Source organism: Rhagoletis zephyria, unplaced genomic scaffold, assembly GCF_001687245.7.
Source record: "Rhagoletis zephyria isolate East Lansing unplaced genomic scaffold, Rhagoletis_zephyria_1.1 Rzeph_scaffold_07524, whole genome shotgun sequence".
Classification (NCBI taxonomy): domain Eukaryota; kingdom Metazoa; phylum Arthropoda; class Insecta; order Diptera; family Tephritidae; genus Rhagoletis; species Rhagoletis zephyria.
The window spans coordinates 6,539-30,813 of record NW_016164607.1 but is presented as its reverse complement, the minus strand read 5'-3'; the positions used below and the strand labels follow the sequence as shown (position 1 = coordinate 30,813).

Genomic DNA, 24,275 nt, shown 5'->3' with positions numbered 1-24,275 from the left:
TTCGAGACTAGATGTCGACTATTTCAGGATAATTTTGGGACTAGACCTGGACCGCTCGATAATAGTTCAAGACTTTTTCAAGACTAGTTTGGGTTCATTTCGGGCTAGTTCAGGCTCGTTTCGGGACTGGTTCAGGACTATTTCAGCATCATTCCTCCATAGTTCACGACTATTCCAGGACTAAGTCGGGACGAGTTTTACACTATGTCTTTCAGGTATAGTTTTGGAGGAATTTTGCGACTGGTAAGGGACCATTTCGGTCCCGTTTCAACGCATGTTAGGGATCTTCTCGGGACAAGCTACCGACAAAATGAAATGAAATTATTGTTTACGTTTAAATGTCCGTACTCTAATTTTTTCTCAAAAAAAATTTTAAAATTACTTTTCATTGCCTCTGCATTACAGACAATGTTGACCAAGAAGAGGCGAAATCACTATTCGAAACGAACTACAGTCACGTTTATTTTATACTTTACGATACCTTCATTCAGGCGGAGGCAAACTTAAAGCAAAAAGGTAAGTTTAATAGTTAAGTAACCAAAAAAGATATTTTAAAAGTTTTTAACTTTAGGCAGGTTTTATTTCATAGCCTCACAATTTCTAATGCTAAGCAAAGTTTGAGCAATTTTTTTTTTTAATAAACTCAACTTGAATTTGTATAACTTTAACTTTAAAGCGTTTAGGTGTTGTGACCGAAAAATATTAACTTCATTTTATTTACTTATATTTATTTAATTATTGATTTAAGTTTGCATTGTTTATTACTCTTCACCCCATGCAATTTCGCGCAGCTGTGCTATTAAAAATTCTCTAAATGTGCAAAAAAAAGTGTATAAAATAGTGTAAAATTAAACATCAAACAATAGCACAGAACAATTTGTTTACAAATGACGCAAAAGACAACAATAAAGTGCAAAAAAATCACACACGAAAATACACACACATACAGTGGTCCACAAAATAATAGGAGTGCGTTATTTTGGTCAGTTTTTGCTATTTGTCTTTTGTTTATTTAATGTTTATTATTTTTATACAAAAGTCAAGCTGGGTATACAACAAACAACGAATAAATTCAGATTTCAACCTTTGTACAAAAATTATTAAAATTCTGTAAATTNAGGGGTGTGGAGGTTTGCTGTTGCTCAGTGGAGCATCTAGGAGCCGTGCAGGCTCTTTGGGTGCTGGTTCGCACCTGAGCATAGCGCGAGCGGATAGCCGTGGCGGCGGATAGTTACGTTTGGCTTGAGCAACAGGGGGTCAAAAAGCTTGTGGTTAACTCCCGGTAAGACCTAAGGCCAGAATAGAGTCTTAGGTGACTCCATCCGTTGCAGGAATTGCATCTAACTGAAGTGTAGTTTGGATGGGGTCGTCACTAGCAAAGGCAGCAGAAGTATATTTCTGGCCCGTGGTTGGGCTCTACGCCCTCCCGAAAAAGAAGGATGCGGAGCTTTGCCGCAAATAATGCCGCCTTTTTCTATAGCCTTATCGTTAGCGCCCGGGCATAATCCTAGAGCTTCTGCCGAATGTTAACCTAACTTGGCGGCCAACGATGCTTTAGCGCCGCTTGCATTGACGGCCACGGCGGCGAACAATGCCTGTAGATGCATCAGTGAATACTCTTCTGTTTTGACTAAGTCGCCGTCCATTTCGCGCGAAATAATATTTAGTTAACTGAACGTCTTAGGTACTTTGCGATTAATTTAATAATTTATGAATATTTAGAAGGCTAAGTGACGGCGTTCTCGATATCATAAATCGAATGTTTCTTTATTCCGCTAAATATTTACAAAAGGATAGCCTACCTCAAGTGATATACACCCATAACTCTGTCACTTATACACAAATCGCCTTATGCCTAATTTACAATAACTTAACATAAAGCTTAGTGCAGTAGTGCAGATATACTACATCTCGGCAGCCAGTTCGATAACTCGCTATCTCAGAATTTTGTTGAAGAACGCCGTATCCCACTTTAAAATATATTGAATATGATCTCAGATAGGGCGTTTTTCTTGAAAAGTTTGCTGAGATAGGGCGTTTTCGAACTGGCTGCCGAAATATGTAGGTCAATAATAAAGCGTTCGGGACTGTTTTTGGTCCATTTTGGCACTAGTTATGGACCATTTTGGGACTAATTCTTGACCACCTCAAGCCTAGTTCGGGCTCTATTTGGGACCAATTCAGGGCGGTTTTGGTAATAGTTTTAGGTCCATTTTGGTAATAGGTTTAGGTCCATTTTGCTATTTCGGGGCCGTTCCGACTAGTTCGGGATCATTACAGAACCTACTCAGGACTATTTCAGAACCATTTCGAGACTAGATGTCGACTATTTCAGGATAATTTTGGGACTAGACCTGTACCGCTCGATAATAGTTCAAGACTTTTTCAAGACTAGTTTGGGTTCATTTCGGGCTAGTTCAGGCTCATTTCGGGACTGGTTCAGGACTATTTCAGCATCATTCCTCCATAGTTCACGACTATTCCAGGACTAAGTCGGGACGAGTCTTACACTATGTCTTTCAGGTATAGTTTTGGAGGAATTTTGCGACTGGTAAGGGACCATTTCGGTCCCGTTTCAACGCATGTTAGGGATCTTCTCGGGACAAGCTACCGACAAAATGAAATGAAATTATTGTTTACGTTTAAATGTCCGTACTCTAATTTTTTCTCAAAAAAAATTTTAAAATTACTTTTCATTACCTCTGCATTACAGACAATGTTGACCAAGAAGAGGCGAAATCACTATTCGAAACGAACTACAGTCACGTTTATTTTATACTTTACGATACCTTCATTCAGGCGGAGGCAAACTTAAAGCAAAAAGGTAAATTTAATAGTTAAGTAACCAAAAAAGATATTTTAAAAGTTTTTAACTTTAGGCAGGTTTTATTCCACAGCCTCAAAATTTCTAATGCTAAGCAAAGTTTGAGCAATTTTTTTTTTTTTAATAAACTCAACTTGAATTTGTATAACTTTAACTTTAAAGCGTTTAGGTGTTGTGACCAAAAAATATTAACTTCATTTTATTTACTTATATTTATTTAATTATTGATTTAAGTTTGCATTGTTTATTACTCTTCACCCCATGCAATTTCGCGCAGCTGTGCTATTAAAAATTCTCTAAATGTGCAAAAAAAAGTGTATAAAATAGTGTAAAATTAAACATCAAACAATAGCACAGAACAATTTGTTTACAAATGACGCAAAAGACAACAATAAAGTGCAAAAAAATCACACACGAAAATACACACACATATGTATGTTTTCGTTGTGTGTGGGCGCGTGATTCTGCCATTGTATTAGTTTCTTTACGTGCAAATGTGTTTGTATCTTTTTTTTTTTAATTTGTAATGAAAAATACTGTTGTACATAATCGAAATATTCTCTTTGTTTCTCAATTTGTTTCTCTTCTCTTTTCCCACACTAAACCACCACCACTTATTTCTCGCTATGTATTCGATTTTGACAAACACAAACAAAACTTAACAAAAAAATGGCAGAACTTCCGTTTCACATTGGTAAGTTTGCAGTTGATTTTTCGCAGTTTTTGCTGCGGGGCTTCTCTTCTTTATCGAATTCTCATGCCATTCACATTTTCTTCTATTTGGTTCTTTTACTCATGCGTATTTAAACGGAATAGTATTCGATTTTTTTTTTTGTATGAAAACATTTATTCGAATCAGTTACAGTTAAATTGCCTATTTTGTTGCATTTGGAAATACGCTTTTGGTTCTCGAGCTTTCGTCGGCACTTTTTCTCCAAATGTTTATAATATCAAAAGGATCAGTGCACTTTACACATTTGTTTTTAACTGGAACATACTTGAAAAATCGTATATAAAGGGAATTCATTGCCATTAATTACTTACATATTTCGGCTGAATCACTGTTCTTATCATAACACCAATGCTTTATCTTCCGTTTGGTAGTTAGAATATCCTATTTTCCAGTTTTACTACATCGTAAATATATAAATAACGCAAATTTGGTTTATCCAGGCAAAGTGTATCAATCTCATACCATAACTATCATTCAATAAGTAGATTTACGAGGTACAGTATTTCCCGGATATAAGCATCATCGAAATTCACGAGATTCGGTGCTTGTATGAAAATGCTGCTTATAAACACCGACTGTGCATTTATTGAAATCCTTGGTGATATAACCAAATCTCACGAGCTGTTACATTTTTCGACAAAAACGTGTTTTAAAATGGTGCCACACTTATATTAGACAATGCTTTATCTTCCGTTTTGCGTAAAAAAAAACAAGATTTCATCGTCAAATTTGATGTAAATAAAAACTTAAAAAAGATATACATACTAAATTTAAAAAAGATATGTACAATTTGTGTGTGTAGATTTTAAAGTTTGTTGAATTTTTGTAAGATGTTCGAAATGTGGGCTTATGTGGTGCTGTTTACTTGATGTGCTAGACTTTTATAACAAAGTCATAAATATTAAATAAGCAAAAGAAAAATTACCAAAACTAGTCAAAATGTCACCTGACTTATCACAAGTGTTTACAACAGTCATTACCTGAGCTAATCTGCTGTTTTGCCAAAGTGCCAGGCCACTTGCTCAATGTGGTGAATACCCATACCATATCACAACGCGTCATATTGCCATAGTGTTAGAAATTCTTTTAAGGTATAGGTGATTCACAAAAGCCACAAAATATTTTAAACCATTTTCAAATGCATGACATTTTGACAATCCGACTACATGAACCAACATGCGGGTGCCCTAAGTATGTATGGACATTAGGGCGGTCCTTAAATATAGGAAGCAAATTTTTATATCAGATTTGCTAAGCCTCAATCCCTACGTCGATGCTACTATAGTCGAAGATGTCACGTATAAATTTTGGCCCCAACTGGAGTCGGTTAAGGCGTGTCGCATAGGGGTCAAAGTTCAGATTACCCTATGAAAACGTCTTAACCGACTGCAATCGGCACCAAAATTTATATGTGATGTCTTCGACTTTAGTAGTATCGATTTTGGGTATTAAAAAAAAAAAAATCTTTTTAATTTTTTGATTTTCCATAGAGGCATCCGTCTCCAATCGAGACCAAAATTTATATGTGATTGTGCCAACTGACGCCAATTGGAAATGGTAAGCGTAAGTCATTTTCCACCTGATCTATCCATCGCGGAGGATGTCTACAAGCAGCGGGTTCCGCGTTGAATACTTTTAGGGCTGGCGCGTTTGTGTTCATTCGCAAAACCTGACCGAGCCAGCGTAACCACCGCACTATATATATATGGTTTTAAAGCTCATAGAGCTCATCGGTCCATCGTCTGCGGTATTCACTGCCACCGACGCGCAAACTGCTTCATCAAACGTCTTCATCGTCCAAGCTTCTGCATCATACAACAATACGGACATGTTGACTCCCCTATAAAGTGCCCTTAGGGGCGAGTATTCAGCCAGCTTAGCAAAATACAGTAAAACGATTCAAAAAGATGATCGTAGCAGCGTCAGAAACTTTTGTACGAATATCTCATCGACTCTTGCAGTTGCTAGATTTCATAGTCTTGGCAAGGCCAATATAGCAACCAGACTAGCAATTAGGCTTCATTATGGCACTTACTAAGGTAATGAAAAGGAAAAGGCATTCACTCTTCTATTGGACCACCCGGACCCGGATGGCATAGCGACTTCGAAGGAAACAGTGTTCCACGTAGTGAGGCCGTCCCCTTCGGACTGGAAGATGGTCAAAGGCTTAATAACCTGGAGATCAGAAAGTTGGGCGCTGGACTCATTGGAACGGTACAAGGCCTCCGGGTTGGATGGCATAAATTCAGTGCTTCTAATGCAGGGCGGAGAGGTCCCACTTCTACGCCATGTCTTTATCATGAGGGGCACTCTAGCATTGGTAGGTAAGAGGTATTACTCTTTCGTTAAGTCTTTCAGGCCGATAAGCCGCACCTCCTTTATCCTAAAAGCAATAGAGCAAATTATTGACTATAAAATCCGGTCAAACACTCTGAATCAGACACCTTTGCATCCCAAACAGCACGCGTACAGGATGGGCAGAACCACAGACACAGCGCTGTATGCCCTGACTATGGAAATACAAAGTGTGCTTGAGTGTCAGTAGACAGTGCTCAGTGCCTTCCTTAATTTCCACGACACATGTCATGTTGGCGTCGATAGGGCACTGGAGAAACGCAATTTGCGCAGCCAACAATACGCAGATGGATAGCTAGGCTGCTACATCCCAAGATTGCTTATACCGAAGCCGGTAACAGCCGGTAACATCAGACAACAAAAAGTTTAGCAAGTCGGAAGTCTGCTGATGTGGGTCTTAATATCAATCCCTCTAAGACAACAGTCTTCCTTTTGGGGATGAGGAACTTAATCTTGGATAGGATCGCGGACAACGTCGTCACAGAAGTGAAGTATCTGGGTGTAATCCTGTACTCCACACTCCTGTGAGGGACTCTTGTTGATGCAGCCCGAGCGCTTCCTTGTGATCAGTCTTAATACGGCGAAGGAAGTTCTCAGAAAGGAAAATACCAAAGTGGGGGAACTGCACTAGCGCAGCACCTTGGGACTTCCTCAAACTAAGAGCTCACTAGGAGGGTACAATCTAAAAATGCACATGCTACTCATACCTCTTCCCAAGGAGAAGCTAAGCAGTATTTTGACGAGCCATTGTAGACTCAGAGGACACTTACATTAGCTAGGGATCTGGCTAAGCGATCGATGTCGCCTTTGTGACTCCGCTAAAGAGACATCATTGCACCTCCTCTTGGAGTGTGCGACCGTTTCACGTAGAAGGGAGAGGTGCATAGGACATCTATACCATAGAGAGGAGCACATCCACTTCCTACCCACGGCATCTATTCTGAAATTTATAAAGTCTTTAGGGCTGGTTGTGGTATTGTGGTGAGCTAAGGGCACAATATACCTATTTTCCCAACTGTTCCAACCAACTTGCTTTCGAGTTGAAAAAGAGTAATCGCGTCCGAAAATATATTTCAGCTCGTGTTGCACTAGCAATTTTTTTCTGTTGCAAAGGCTTCAAATTAATTATTTTACGGCTTATAATTGTTATAGAGTAGTGATCAATCAATTAACCTTCAATTGTAAAATAACAAATCACAAATCGTTACAGTCCAAAAAATCCAAATCGATCTTAGCAAATATATACAAATAGAAGACATTTTTTATTAGTCTTATTTGGCGCATACCAACCGATTGCTGACTTGGACGAGACTAAAAAACGTTGCCAATTTCTTCTCTTCTGCTAAGTTTCCAGGAACAAGTACAAGAATAATTAATAACTTTGGAAAATTTTTAAATAGAATATTTATATTAAAGGCAATGGACATTGCCATCAAATACAACATTTCTGTGAAGTTTCACGAGTGTGCCACCAATTAAAAAAAAATAATAGCAGANGCCATCAAATACAACATTTCTGTGAAGTTTCACGAGTGTGCCACCAATTATTATGCAGAATATCTTTCGCAGCTATTTTGTAATTTAAGATACTTCAAAATTTTAAAATTAAACGGTGAAAATGTTCTTGCCAAAACGAACTAATCTAGTGTAATAAAACTAGTGTGCCACCAAATTAAACAAACGTGGTGTTTTTTGTATAATACTTGCAATGTTTTTCAAGTTATAATTTTTTAATTTTATTTTTATGAAAACTAAACTAACTAAAACCACATCTGTCAAACTTTGAAACCTCATACAGAACTTAGAAAAATTCGACGAATTTTCGTCTAAATTTTGACCTTTTTAATCTAAATTAAAAAAAAAAAATGTTGAGTACGCAGAAAAATCGGTTTTTTAATTCTAGTGAAACCAGATCAAGTTTTAAGCGTTAATTTTTTTAATTTTGTTTGTAAACGGTCATGCGCCTTTTATTCTACAAGAAATTCCCTTTTATATTGCAAAAAGTGCAAAAAGCCGTCAGCAATAAAAAATCACTGAAAGTCAACGCGATTTTTTAGTCGCTTAAAATTTGTACTTGTTTTAATAGAATTAAAAAACCGATCTAACTACATCTTCAAAATTTTTGTAAATATTCAGAATAAAAAGCTAAAAATTTAGACGAAATTTCGTTGAATTTTTATAAGTTCTGTATAAAGTTTGGAAGTTTGACTTGTATGGTTTTGACTAAAGCCTAAACCATATTTTTATAAAAAAAATAACAAACAAATTTTAAGTCTAGAAAAAAGAAGTCTGATGAGGAGATGTGGTGATTTCCGAAATAGCTGCTATAACTTCTACCGCTTGAAATTTGTTGGTTTTTACATTTTCCCTAATATGCATAATCGTGGTACCAAGCTCAATAACAATATCAAAAAAAAAATATTTAACTTGAAAAGCATTGCAAATATTGGGCCGTATGAATAAAAATAAGCAATTGCTTAGTTTTTATTCATATGGCCCATTAAATACAGAACACCAGGCACTCACTTTTTATACATACACAACTACGGGTATATGAGCACGCGCTTTTACGACTTTTATATGTAGTATATCTTTTTTAAGTTTTCATTTAAAAACAATTTCGCGGTGGAATATTGTTATTTATGCATAACTGAAGATAATGCATTGTCTAAGATAAGCGTGCCACCATCTAACAACTCGTGAGATTTGTTCATATGCATATAAACTCGGATATTGAAGCCTCGGATAATGAAACTCGGATAATGGGCCTATTAAAGTGAATCGGGGTGTACATAAGTAATATATACTATGTGTGACAAATATTTTGATTCGAGCATATACAAATATTTTTTTAAAAACACAAATATTTTCTATTCCGGCATTGTACATTTACTAAATCTTATTATTGAAAATTTTCATCCNTAATGGGCCTATTAAAGTGAATCGGGGTGTACATAAGTAATATATACTATATGTGACAAATATTTTGATTCGAGCATATACAAATTTTTTTTTTAAAACACAAATATTTTCTATTCCGGCATTGTACATTTACTAAATCTTATTATTGAAAATTTTCATCTCACATGCTTTCGCAATCTATTATATATCTCATATTCATCCAAACATTTTAAGAGTATCTTTATCCAATTTGTCTCGCCACTGTACACGACTCACTGAGCAAATATTATATAATGTTCATCATAAGTGCTAACATGGAATATGTGTTGTTGCTTGCCTGCTGTACAATGCATAACTTTTGTTTTAATTCTAAGCTATATTTTCTCTATGTAAGTAAATTGCTAATCAATACAAAATAATTACATTTGACAATTTAGTACATAAAGCACATCGCGAGGAATTGGATGGCTCATTATGGCTACTGGAGAAAATACTCTGTTGGCTGCCCGAGCTGTTGGCGCGTCGTTGGCAATGCCATTCGATCAGTCGTATTATGGCCAAGTTATTGCATTTGGGGAATTCGCCAAAGTTGCGGCGCGAAGGCGTACGGTACGTTTTTTAACTTCTTTTTTCGTAAATTACTTTACTAATCTTCTTGTATTCTTCTTCTTCCGCTAGGTATTTTCTATTGTGGTACCAGGCGCTGGGTGAAAATGCTCCATCTTATGTACATTCCATGTACGCAGACCTAATACCGGGCCTGATTGTGCCGCAGAAGGGCATTATCGGCCCGGATCTCGAGTTCAGTGCGACTGATTTTCTCAGTCATCCGAATATGAAAGTTGAGGGTGGCACCACTTCGGTATTCCATGATACCTCCCATCCAGTGCAGAATTCGGATATTGTAGCCTTATTGCCACCCTCATCGAATGAAAAGTCAGCTCCACCCGATCCACGTGATGGCCTGGAGATTCTACTAAATAGCATGTTGCAGACGGTTGCTTGTCTGCGCTGGCGCGACAATCGTTCGCAAAAGGAGCACAAAGCATTTGCATTTTTACTGCAACGTTTCAAGGATGTATTTCTATCAATCTTCTGTCCCAATTTTGATTTCAGCATGTCCGTGTATGAGCCGCACCTTGAATTGCCCACAATGCGTTCGGTTAACAAAAAGGAGGAGGTGATGTCATCATGCGTGGTAGTCCTGATTAATTGGATTTCACATTTCACGCACGAGCGCACAATGAATCATCGCCTCGACAATATGCACATCAACGAAGGACATCGCTTGCGCGCCTACCAACAGAGTTTAATTGTGCGCGATGTGTTGTACTCAACGCGTGAAAATATAAACTTTGTGCACGAGGTTTATCGCCAAGCGTTTTTGCTGAATTTTACAACGAAATTGCAAATTGATGCTATACGTACTGCAATAGCGGTGTATCGCGACTGGATGACTGGCAGTACGCCACCACAATTTCTGCTTGAACCGGACGACAATGGCACCGGTAATGCGCTGCTGCCAAATAACAGCTCAGCCGGCAGCACACCGCGCAGCCAACGCTTGCGCACGCCTTCCTACGTTGGTGCAATGAGCAAGGAGAATGTAGCAGTGCGCGCTGGCTTGCAAAACGTTCTTCAAATATTTGTCACAAATGCCGCGAACGTGTTCCTTGTCAACACCAGTCATCTAAATATTTACTTTCCCACAAAGTCACGCGATTACCGCTCAACGCCGCTACACGAGCAGACAGAGGTGTGCAAGAAGGTACTGAATGTCTACCGCACAATGGTGATGAATACGCGCATGGAACCGAAAACTTGGGAGCAGCTGTTGCTGGTCTTGCTGCAGGTAACTTCGATTGTGCTACATCAGAATCCTTCGGGATCGAAAAGTTCTAGCTTGGGCGGCATTCTTGGCCAGGCTATTTTTCAGACGCTTATCGTTACATGGATACGCGCGCATACCAATGTGCCCGTCAATGTGCAGCTATGGGAGAAATTCCTCGCAGTGCTCGCTTCGCTTACATATCGTGACGAGCTGATCATCGAGTGGGATAAAACAATACAAACGCTGACACGCGTCTTCTCGCGTTACGTGTATGCATTGAATTTGCAGGATCTGCCGTTGGATCGGCTGGCTGAAAGCAAAGGCAAACGCCGTCGTTTTGGCAGCGTTTGGCAGCAATCAAGTGGCTCTGCCGTGAATACCATGAAAGAGAACCGTGATCGCGATATGGGGATCGAGCGTGAGCGCGAATCGAATAGCAGTCGCTCGGATGAGCAATCGAACATGGGCGGCGGTGGCCGAATTCACACCCATCAGCATTCCTTGAGCAGTGGTGGCCATGGCATGCACTCGCACGGCGGCGCAACATTACGCACTGGGCAGGCTGCCGCTGTGCTTACGCCGTTGTTGAGTCGCAGCTACAGTGAGGGCAGCTTGGCTTCTGTTGCGCGTAACTCGCGCATGCGCAGCCGACGTCAACGTAATACGCAGCAGATCGTAGGAGGTGCCCCACCAGCACTACCAACAAATGTTGAGCATTCTCTGAGCGCAATGCTCTCCCAACAGTCGACGATTGAATTATCGTTCAGCTCTGAGACGTTGAATGCGCGTCGCTTTGGCGACGGCACACTTGGGCATACAACACAGCAACACAACGACATGCGACGCGCAATGTCGCTGGATTCGGTAGCGAATTTCGGTGGGCGCCAACGTGGTCGAAAGCGCCGCCAACGTAGCTCTACACAAGGCGACGACGATGAAGATGTACTCGATGGCGAAGATAACGAAAGCGGCGCCGATTCGCGCAGCCCATCGCCAACGGCAAGCAGTGGCATTGAGGGCAGCTCCATTAAAGACGCCCAAATGCAAATCGATGTGCTGGCAGTGGATAGTGGCAGCTTGGAAGAGGGCAGCTCAGGCAGTTTTCTGGGCTCGGAGCGACGTTCGATTATACTAGGCGGTACGGCAACTGGCTGGTTGCCCGATTCAACAGCAATAATGTGGAAACGCATGCTGGGCGCGCTTGGCGATGTGAATCGTATACCGAAAGCTGAACTGCACGCACAAGTTTTCAAGCACTTACTCGATATGACGACGAATTTGATAAAGATCAAACAGAATCAGGGCATTTCCACGGACAATCAAAGCACACCGCCACCTCCTACACTTGTGCCGCCCATCGGCATAGTGGCGCCATGGTGCTATGGCGCGCTAGAGTTGGACAAGTCATTCAAGAAAGGCAAACTCTTGGCGCTACAGCTACTTTGCTCGCTATCGGTGCATGGCGCTGTTTCGGGCATGCACCACTTACCCATTTTCTATCACGCAATACACAAATTGCTAACTGGTGAGGACCGCGATTTGATTTACGCGATACTTAAACATCTGGAGGGACCGCGTTTCTTGAGTCTTCTGCTACCCGGTCACACACTGCTACTACTGGACATCGTGCACGCTTCTGCGATACTACTCACCTCGCTTGAGGCGAATCGCACCACACCGCGCGCCGAGGTAGCCGCATTGCTCGGCTCGCTCCTCTGCTACCCATCAACACTCATACCGCGCCCAGTACTGCAACCGTCGCCACAGATATTCGAGCTGATGGAGTGTCCTGATCTGCAAGATCACATTCTCAATATTGTGTTACGTTGTGCGCGGCGCGAACCCTCCGCCAAGGCACGTTGTATAGCCCTCTCACAGCTCGGCCAGTGGATTCTGCTGAAACTATCGCAACCATTGCAATCGAGTAGCCGTTCGCGTGGCTATTTCCAGCAAGCAATTCCGCATCCGCCTGGCGTGCATCCGCGCGAATCGCCACATTTCAATCCGCGCATACGGGAAGCACTGCAGGTGTTGCTGCAGGCTTTGCAATTCAAACATCGCACCATTGCAATTGTGGCAGTTGACGCCCTGAAATTATGCGCTGAGCGCGGCCGCGAGCTAGCGGCTATTGAGCGGATGCCGCAGCTAATTATCACGGCGATATGTAAAGCTCTGGAAATACAAAATGTAACGAACCCAAAGGACTCTGACAAGGTTGTGCTTACCTCGCTAATGCTGTGTCTCGGCGAATATTGCATGTCGTTCCCAGCGTCGCTAATGCTAGCGCCGCTAAACGATCGTGGCGACACGTTGGTGCTGTTGGTGTTGCGTGTTTTAATGCAAATTGCTTCGGGTGCGCCACGGCATGAACGCGTAAAGCTGACCGCTGACGATGACTTCGATACGCACATCTCCAGCGACGATCTGCAGTTGGATGGCAAACTTCCTGAGGCGAACTACCAGACTTCGGAGACGATACAGGCGTGCATTAGCGCGATCAAGATGTGCGCAAAGGCTATCGCAATGCATTTGGTAACACACTTGGGGCATTTTCCGATGGGCATCGGCGCCTCAAGATTGAGCTCAATGGTAGAAGAGCAGGACGATGTAGCAACGAATGCAAGCGGTCAAGGTGGTGGCGGCAGTGTTGGCGAAGCGCGCCGGGACTCAGTTGAGCTACCTTCGGTATTGAATGCACAGAATCTGCAGCTATTTATGCTAAGCTCCGGCTTGGTGGCCAGTTTTATTGAGCTGCCCGCGCTGAAGTTACCCGGTGGTGGCGCGACTGCCGGACTGATAACGGCGGAGAAACAAGTGCGTGTGTTGTTGCGCGATTTGAACGGGAAAGCGTGTTGGGATGCGTCGATATTATACAGCGAACCGCGTAAGAGCATAAAAAACCTCACAAGCGACAGTGCCTCTTCAGTACTAATTGGCGGTGCTATGGCAAGTGGAGAGCGCGCCGCTGATAGTATGCAACGCAGTTTCAATACAACGCCACAACATCGAAACATGTCACAGCCGATGGATTCGCTGATATCCTCAATGATTGGGATAGATGTTTTGGCGCCGCGGCACACCTTGCGACACCGACCTGCAGGCGAGCTGCCCCTAGCTAAGGATCTGGCACCTGATCTCGACCAGCTTGACGATGTGAGCGGAAATAAATCATATGCGCCAGTAGTATTTCAATTATATATATATTTTTCCTTTTTTCTTTACAGCTACTGGCCTACATAGGCCACACCAGTCCTGAATGCTTGACGAATCCACTGGCGCAACTCAACACGCCCGGCCCCAGTCCGCTGGGCACCAGCCTGGAGGCGCAAACCATTTCCATTATACTCAATCAACGTGCACTCGAGAAGGAATACATCTCAAATTTAAATCAACAAACACTACAAAGCGGCTTGAACAACGCCTCGCTGTTGCATCACGATCAACGTTCCATTCATTCAGCCGAACATGCTTCACATGCCTCTTTCGAGTCGTACAACACAACTAGCCTCACAGGCCGCACTGAAATTCCGTTCCAGTATTGTCGGTTGCTATTCTCCCACCTCGGTATGGCGGGCTGGGAAAGACGTTCACGCACGCACTTGCTGCAACGCACCGAAAAACTACTCCGCGAACTGCGAAATGTGGATCAACAACGCTGTCGCGAGACACACAAAATGGCAGTAATCTATGTGGCTTCCGGTCAGGAGGACAAAAGTAGCATACTGAACAATGCGAGCGGCAGCAGCACTTATGAAATGTTCGTCTCTGCGCTTGGCTGGGAAATCGATTTGGAAACGCACAACGGTTTTCTGGGTGGTTTACCGCGTCAGGGTTGTGGCGCCACTGCGCCCTACTATGCCACACCCTTCTTGGAGGTGATCTATCATGTGGCTACGCGAATGCCTTCCGATTCCCCCGAAAATCTATTGCTGAAGACACGACATCTCGGCAACGATGAAGTGCACATTGTATGGAGCGAACATTATCGTGATTATCGACGCGATATTTTGCCGACAGAGTTTTGTGATGTGCTAATTGTAGTCTATCCGCTGAAGAATGGACTCTTCCGAGTGACTGTGAATCGCAAGCCGGAGGTGCCGTGGTTTGGACCTCTGGCCAATGAAAGTGTAGTAACCGGTGCATGTTTGGCCACGCTAATACGTGCCACTGCTATTAATGCGAGTCGCGCCAAACGCGCAGCTATGCCGCTCTTCCAGCAATAGTGAGTAACTCATATATTCATTGTTTTACCAAGTAAACGGTTTTATTGAAATGTTTTTTCTTTTTGTGCTTTTGCAGTTATGAGGAGCGCAATCGCTCTTTGGAAAGTGTTTCATCGCGCTACAAGGAGAGCACCACATTTGAGGACTTTGCAAATCGCATCTACAACCCAATGCCTGTGTCCACATATGCCACATTGCGAGATACTGGCGCAGTGGCGCCTCTAGCAGCTGCTTTAATCGATCACCATCGCTCGTCTATTAAGGGTGAGTTAGTTTTGAGTAAAATTTAATTGAAATATTTCTTATTTGTAAATTTGTGAATATCTTTGCCAATAGGTTGGGTTCAGGCTTCCATTGATTCCAACACAAAAGAGTTAATGCACACCGGGCTGGCGCCCTCTGCTTCAGCATCTACTACGGCCGCAATGGAGGCAGCAACGAATAGCTCATCATCACCGCGCGGTGTACGCAAATTGGGTGCGCCTTTCAAAAGTGTGAACGTGCCAAAGAAGAGCGCTTTGCAAATGAACAGCACACCACCAGAGAGTCCTACATTGCCGCTGCGACGTTTCAAATAATGCGTAGTTTTCGCTAGTATGTGCTTTGCTTGAGGCAAGCGCTTGTTGTGCGTTGAATTTCGTAGGTTTGTTTTTGTGAATGACTTTTGTTTGAATATGCATAACTTTTGCATTCCCCGGTGGTTTGTAGTTGAAGAAAAGAGTATACACATACGTATGTACGCGTATGCATATAGCGAAACGATGTTGGAAATTATGTCACAAATTAAGCGAACTATTTTTTATTTATGGTATAAATGTATTTTACCGCTTTGTTCGAATGTGACGCATTTGTCTGCATTTCACATATGTACACTTCATTGTTGAAATTTTAGTTCCATAAACTAAAGTAAAAACACACACTAAAAAGTATTTTTATTGCAACTTAAATATGTTCTCTCTGTTATATTCTATTAATTATTTTATTATTATTATTATTATTATTATTATTACATATTATCACTAAAACAATGTTTATCAATTATTTTTTAAGTTACAACAACTTTTACTAACCTTAGACTTGTATGTATAGATTGTATTCGTGTAATACATTTATTATGTTTTAAGGCAATATTATTAAATATATTTAAGCGGATAATGAAATTTACTTCTTAATTTGTTAAGTCGTAATATGCAGTTATTGTTTTTTTTTTGTAATTATTACTATGAAATTATTATGAAAATGTGCATTTTTAAATTCCTATGTCAAAATGTCGCAACATGTGTATGCAATGTAAAATGTGCAGCTCATTTGCAGATATTTTCCTTTTCTAATTTAAAAGTCTTAAAATTTGTGCTGTGCAGAAAGGCGTTCTCTGCAAAATGTGTTCAGCCCCTCTTCTTCGGCAACACAGAAAAGAAATTCTACTTAGTGAGTTCAACTTTTTCAATTATTTGAAGTGATGAAAGCAAAAGTTGGCCAGTTCTATAATTGAATCTTACGCAGGGAAACAAAACACTGAGAAATTGCATTTAGTGAATTTATGTGAACCAGAAAATTTCGTTGTTACCTTCAAATGCGTGAGGCGGGAAAATTTGCTTGCAAAAACGAAGCAGTATTTGGACTTTATGTTTTTTTTATTGTTTGTTTATTGTTACATATATATAATATATTTTTTTTTTTATAAAATTTTCCCTTTTTACCTTTTGCTAATTTCTTTATTATTATTTTTTGGCTAATGTTTAATGTCGCACAATATCTATGATTTTGAGCTTCGCGTTATAAAAGCGTTGCCATTACAAAAATTTCCAGTTTTCTGCTTTATATGTAGCTTTTGCGAAACTAAAACACTAAATGTAATATGTTGCGACTGTCTTTTATCGTTTACAAATTCGCTAAGAAAAATGAGCAATTTTTAGTTAAAAAAAAAAAAAATTATTTATTAATATTTTAATTTATTTTTACTATTGGAATGATTTAGAACACTTGAATGGTTGCATAAAACATCGTTTGGCACATCGGCTTTTAATTTTTACTCTTTTTGGTTTTTAAAATATCAATCAAAAAAAGTTAAATATGAAAAAGTATATGTTCATAAAAAAATAACACATTAGCTCTTCTAAATAATAATAAAATAATAAAAAATAAATAAAATGGAAACGTTACATAAAAATCGAAATAATGCATTTTCCGCCTATCCTGGCCAAGCGAAATGACTTGGGCAATATGCAGCGAAATTAAAATAACGAGAGCGCTTTTTGCCAAGCGCTTTATACTGGCTATAGTATTAAATTAAAAATTTACCCTAAACATTAAGTATTATCAGCAAATAATTATAAAAAAATTACAATAAATTTAAGCAAGAAAAAGTTGAGATAAAGCGTTAAACCTACGATATAAAAAATGTTTATACATTTTGTCAATGCTTGAAACAATCGCAAGTTAGTTGTAATATAATAAAACAAACAAAATTGTTTTAAAATTTTATATTTATAAATAAAACACCACAAAATACTACATACTTGCAGCAAAAAATTAAATAAACCCGTTTTTGTATACCCATTACTCCAACATAAAATAGTTGTGCATAGAATTATAAGCACTAAGACAACAAAAAAAAATCGATTTTGAAGACTTCAAAAATAAATAAATGTGAATAATGCGCTTAAAACAAGATGACACTGATTTTTCACAGAACTCATCATTTTTTTGATACATACTCACTTCCGAGGGCCGTTTTCACGGTGCAACCCTAGCTAAACTATTTACATATATTTAAATCAACAAAAATTAACCAAAAAATAAATACTTATTTTTAGATTATCATTTCAATCATCTCCATTTTTCCTAATTCATGGCGCAACTACTGCTTGTACATATATACATATGTACATTCGACCATACCACTTTACAAGCAAACAAAAAAGAGTTCGTCATACACCCCTGAATCTACAGTGCCCAGAAGATAATTTACGTAGGCCTTCTTAAGTGAAGCCATTCTAAGAGGCCTACATAAGAAAGGCTGAAATAAGTGTTCCTTGCATGCCTTCTAGAAGGGCTTATTCATTTACAATTTACGCGAATGCATAAATTTATATTATATATAGCATTACAAATGAATTTCAATAAACATTTTAAGTTGCGATAACACATATTTGATATAAACCTTAATCAAACACTTCAAAGAAGTATGATGTTTATAAAATAAAGAAGCAACTTTAAAAGAACCCCTCCAAAAGGCCTTCTGAAGTACGTCACATGAAAGCCCTTGCCGAACTTGTTCTATGGGTAGCGGAAGAAGAAGCCCTTCAATTAATGCCACTCCATACAAAAAAGAAAGGAATGGCCTTACGGACTTTTTTTTCTGGTACGGTCTAATATACATACATACAAATATTCATGCAAAATGTTAATTGGAAAGCAAACGAAAAGCAGATTATAAATATTTTGTAAACATTAAGTATAAACAATTTAAAAATGTACAATTCAAACACCAACAACAATACAACTACTACACAAGCAAATTAAGTTTAAACGCAGAGTTTGAATAGAAAATTAAAATAAAATGTAAAACTAAACACATTCAATTATTTTTCTTTGGCCAAGGTTGACAGATTAATGCTTTTGTATTAGGAGCTTTTTGGCCGGTTATATTAAATAAAAGAAATTCAAATTTTCTAAGCTATCCAATGGAATTTAAAATTAAGTCGCTCAGCAGTTATTGATTTTATAATTCTTGTAAATATCTACTACCACTGTGTTAGTAATAACGATCGTGTCGTGTTGGTACTCTTTTTCGTACGTTTTGTGCGTTTTTTAGGCACAAATTATTTACTACTAATAATTTACAAATTACTATTTAACAAGAAAAATTAAAATAAAAAGTGTATACAACATTAATTTTAAATTATTTATTCAAATAATATTTATAATTTCCCTTGTGTGCATTTATGCATTCAGGATAAAATGTAAATGCAAAAATGGAAAGCAAAAATTTTCAAAAACAAATAAAAATGCAAGCAGCAAACTATTAATATATTATATAGTATAATGTAATATTTATTAAATAAAAAAAAATATTTACTTAATATACATAAAAGCATAAAATATGAATGTATAAATAAAATCACTAATTCACACAAATAAACACACGCTCACACTTTTTTCAAATTACAAAAATAAAAAATTTTAACTATTACATACTAATGTGTGTTGGTTGGATTCTTTTGCCACATTTTATTTTTACCTAAACCTTACCTTGCATAATTGTGCATAAATATCGAGCTCATACAGAAATTTCGATTTTTAAAAAGATTTTAGAAAGATTTTCTTATGCTGATTCTGAATCGGTCAATTAAAGTTCTCTAGGCCTTCTATGTTGTCAGCGAAAAAGGTACTGAACTAAAAAATTGCCTCAGGTTATGGTTGTGTGCTGGGTTTGTGATCTGCCATGTAAAACAAAGTTCAAAGAAAAGGCCCAAATTGCTTTGGATGTGGGTGCTTCCTTTTGATTACGATTTGATTTGAGGGCATGTACCTGCAATGTCCGGATTCTTAATGAGGAATATCTGGTTGTTGTGCTGAAGAAGACTAATGAATCGATTACCAACGGCAACCGATGTTTAGTTGCGTTGCCAGTGGCTGAAATTATATTACAGATTGCAATTGGCAACTGAAAGCTGAGTTGCAACTTTATAACACTTAAATATTCATTTCATTTCAGTCGCGTTGGCCTTCGGCAACCCAATAGAGGTTGCGTTGCTATCCTTAATCCACCCATAACGACATCAACGCCATCAGAGAAATGCGTTCGACGGCTAAAGGCAAGAAATACGAGGGACCTTCCCACGCCTAACTACCACAGCTGTCATGTAAAGGAGCGACTTTGAGACGCCGAATACTGTAAATCCGCGTCAAAGAAAGATTCTTCCACGCCACGTTTATTTGCGTTCTCACTCCGGCTGGATAGAAAGAGGGTGCGAAAGACCTTTTCTAAGATCGTATAGAGCTCACTTACGAACGCTGCTCATGTCACGATATCGAAATCATGCTTGGCCATTTCAATGCCAGGGTGTACAAGAAAGGGACTTTTCCTTCCATCGTCTAAAAAATCAGCTTTTACGACGAGGTTTGCAGCACTAGGTTCCAGCATAAACAGATCCGTAAAGCTACATGGCTACCGCCGACGGAAGGGGAAGGCACGCTTTTAGTATTTTGTATGAACGTATACTCCGAGGGTCAAAGATCAATCCCGATCCGTATTTTGCTGCAGCCAAGATACGCACACGCATCTGCGCAGAAAAAAAAATTGCGTCAGGCCATGCAAGGAACGACCTCGGTTGATAAGACGCAGGGAAAAAGATGCCGCTTACAGGACCATGCTGCGAGCGGGCACAACGTGAGCTACATACTTACGTAGGATCGATATATGTAAGGCGAGGAAAGCCGAAGACGGCGGAATCGACTATGGCTATGGCGAGGTAATAATGGCAATTTCGAGACAGAAGCACAAAAAAAACAAGAAAGCTGCTGGAGCTGGCGATCTGCAAACTGAGCTACTCAAGTACGGCGGCGAGTAGGTGATCAGTTCTTATACATAATACGGTCGGCTGAACGCATCTTCTGCCACTGGAATTTAAGTTTTTGGTGTGCTCTGTATTGCTTGAAAGCCCAAATAAAGCCCGTCGTCAAAAAACTAATTGTACCTTATTAATATGGACTTAGACATGATAAATTCGCTACAAACCTGACATTCACCTGGAAGATTCGCGAAAAGAGGACCGACACACACCATTTATTTGTAGATTTTGTAGTCGCCTTCGATCATGCTTTAATGCTGACGTCTCGCAAACGCTTCGTCCTTTCTGCCTATTCCAAAGTGGATATGAAAACTAAACGAATGGGTCTGATGGTAAGACGAAGTATCTCGTGTCATCAAACAATCAGTCAGTGCATACGCTGTGGTTTCGAAAAAGTAGAGGACTCTGTTTATTTAGAAACTATTATTAATACCATGGATAATGAAATGTTCGAGAGAAAAATTCTGCGCAAATTAAGCTTTATAACGACACAGACATATTGCAGCGAAATAACCTACAGCGTTTCCGCTGACTTGGTCATGTCATACGAGTGGACAAAAACGCTTCAGCCATGAAAGTATTCATCTCGGAACCGACATGTGTTAGCTAAACAAGAGAAAGGCCTTCTCTGCCATGGAATAACCAGTTGGCGTGTTTTATTCGACTTGGCCATAACGTCTTAGGTGGTTACAGCCCCAATCGAGAAGAAGAACGAAGAATTTTCTTATTCTATACGGGCCCATCCATGTTAAATCGACCAGTGGTTGGAATCGACCATTTTTAAGTTGGATGCATTTTGGTTGGAACTTTTCTTTTACCATATAACAAAGTTCCCCCAAACGGCAAAAAATATCGATTTTTTTCGAAATGTGTGTGAAATTCTAAATTTTACGATATCCGGGATTTTGCATAGACTGTTTTTTGAATATCCTGAGAACTATTATAATTGGAAAAATGATCGTGGTTAGGTATGGTAGAGATTAAAGTAGATTTGATTAAGGTAATTTATTATATTTGTCCAATGTGCGATTTATTTGTATTTGTAGTTTTGTGTTTTATTAAACCTCTACCCTTTGTGTTCTAATTACATTTATGTTAATTTGCTTTCCTTTATCTTTATTTTTTTCTTTAAGCTCTATTGTTCTCATAAAAGTAAAGTATTTAAATTTACCTTGGTCTTCATATTTGTTTTCCGATAACAAAATCAATAAAAAATATCGATAAAAAAAAATCGATAAAAATATCGACAAAAATCCTGTAAAAATATCGATACTCAAATTGGTAAAAATATCGATAAAAAATCCAAAAAATATCTATTACTATATCGATAATTCCCGAGAATACCGAACATCCCGAAATAGTTCCCAGGTTGAGTCTATATCCTTTTCTTTATAATTACCTTCATTTTAGTCTTTCTTCCTCTATCTTCATCTTTACTTTTATCGGTATCCTCATCCTCATCTTTTTCTTAATATTTATATTTGTTTTAACCTTTATGCTTATCATTTTCTTCTTCTACATATTCCCTTTCTTCTCATTATTAAGTTAAGTTAAGTTACGGAAATTAAGTCTAGACTAACTGAGCTTTAAAGCGGAATACACCGACACTTGAGAGGAAATGAAAACTGTTTACCTAAAACTTTACGGACTTTCGTAAAAACATTGTCAAATAGTTGGTACCTCGGTGCCTGCTGAATGCCTTTTTTCAAAAGCTGGTGCCATAGCCAACAAGGAACGCTACCGCTTAACAACAAAACGCTTATCAAAACGTTTCTTTTTACAAACTTGGTTTAATAATAAATAATTATCACCGCTAAAAATACTCGTTTTATTTTTTAAGGCTAATTAACAAGAAAATTAGAAAGTTTTTATGGAAAAGGGTTTTTCTGAATACCCACTTTAAAAAAATGCCTTACATACATAAAAAATATATATTCCAACAATTTGATAACCTCCTCCTATTTTGATGTCGGTTAAAAATTCGAAAAATAATAAAATTTACAGAATAAATAAAAAAATTGTTGGGACATTTTTTTATACAATATCTCAAACTGATCTTCAAAGATCCTCAAATTTTCAAGGTTTTTTTTCAAAGATATGAATTCTGGAAGTTTGAACATTCTTTTGACAAACTCTTAATAAAAGTATGGTATTTTTTTTTTTTTTAGAGTTTTAAATAAATTTATTTTTTCAAAGTTCAAAAATGCATATCTTATTTTCTATCTAAATTTCAGGTTCCTTTACGATCAGTTGGTTATAGCTTTTTGATCTTAAATTGTTTTTAAGCTTCAAAATTTTTATTTTTAATTTTCTTTTACATATATTTTTTATATATACCCACAAATATCAGTTTTAAAATGAGACAATATCCTGTCTTTGTAACTGTAACAGGACTTGAGATATTCAAAAAATAATTTTACAGAATCCGGGAAATTGTGAAATTTTGAACTTTCAAAACAATTTTTATTCATAAATTTTCCCTTTGGCAGAACTTTGTTGTATGATAAAATAAAAGTTCAGACCAAAATTCATCCAAATCAAAAATGGTAGATTTTTTCTCTCTTCTTTTTTTAAGTTCTGGTTGGCAAAAAAAAAGAAAAAAAATTATCTAATTGCCAATATCGCGTCAAACAGTTAATTTTACACGCCTGAATATTCAAGGAGTGTTTGCAACAAAGAATTAGGCGAAAATTGGTATGAAAATTTCGAGCTGAGTTTGTGTGTTTATTACAAATGAATATCACCAACAATGCTGAATATTCTATACATGAATGTCCTGAACGGATGTCCTTGCGTGCTAAAGTAATTTTTGTTAGTCGGCCATTTATGATTTAAAATTGAACACCTGGGACTTGTGGCCGAATGAGTCGTACGAAGTAGTAACTAAGTAGTAAATATGTACATATGTATATTAGACTGCATCACCAAAATAAGTTGCGGTTTTTCCGTCGGGATTACAAAATGTATTATATTTTAAGATGTCCACCAAAATATTACGGAAAAATATTAAGATTTACGTGAGTTGGACCGATTTGAAAATACCCCCAAAAATGAAGTTTTTTATGAATAAAAATAGTTCTATACAAAACTTTTTGAAAAAGATGACAAAATAGATTAAGCTTAAAAAATCTGCATAAAAACATTTAAAAATCTTTTCCTCGGAATTGTAATAATGAGATTTTTGATGCTGTTTTTTAACTTTTTTCAAAGATTGTTTTTGATATTTTATGGCCTTATAACAGTTATATTCAACAATTTTTCTTGAGCTTGAGGCCGTTTTTAATGAAAAAGATTGCTTTACGAAAAACTTGAAAAACTGGGCCAAAACTACTCTGATTTGGACTTATGTGTTCTCAGTAGAAAGGAAATTTTATATTCTTTTAATTTCTGTGCACAAAAAAGCTCATTCATAATTTGAATGAGTTTCTTAGCAAATAAATAAAAAGGGTGAGAAAATACCTTTCCAATTATACCTCACAAGTCTAAATCGGAATAGTTTATGTTCAGTTATTCTAGTTTTTCTTATAACAATCTTTGAAAAAAGTTCAAAAACAGCATCGAAAATCTCATTATTACGATTCCGATGAAACGTTTTTTTTTTAATTTTTTAAAACATTTTTACGCTTATTTTTTAGGCTTAAACCGTTTAGTCATTTGAGGGGATTTTTCTCAAAAAAATCTTTATTTATAAAAAACTCCATTTTTGGAGGTATTTTCAAATCGATCCAGCTCACGTAAATCTTAATATTTTTCCGAAATATTTTGGTGGAAGTCTTAAAATATAATAGATTTCATAATGCCAATGGAAACACAGTACCGATTTTTTTTTTTG

General features: G+C 38.2%; 1 protein-coding gene across 1 annotated transcript; it reads left to right on the top strand.

Annotated features, from left to right (window-relative positions):
- Window positions 1–405: 405 nt before the first annotated feature.
- Window positions 406–16,962, top strand: LOC108374259 (probable Rho GTPase-activating protein CG5521; the record flags this gene model as incomplete). The annotated part of the gene is made up of 8 exons (XM_017630240.1): window positions 406–516; window positions 2,702–2,824; window positions 3,501–3,518; window positions 9,251–9,422; window positions 9,492–13,797; window positions 13,869–14,866; window positions 14,944–15,131; window positions 15,204–16,962. Coding segments are annotated over 8 exons (6,158 nt in total), but the record flags the coding sequence as incomplete, so codon positions are not given.
- Window positions 16,963–24,275: the final 7,313 nt, after the last annotated feature.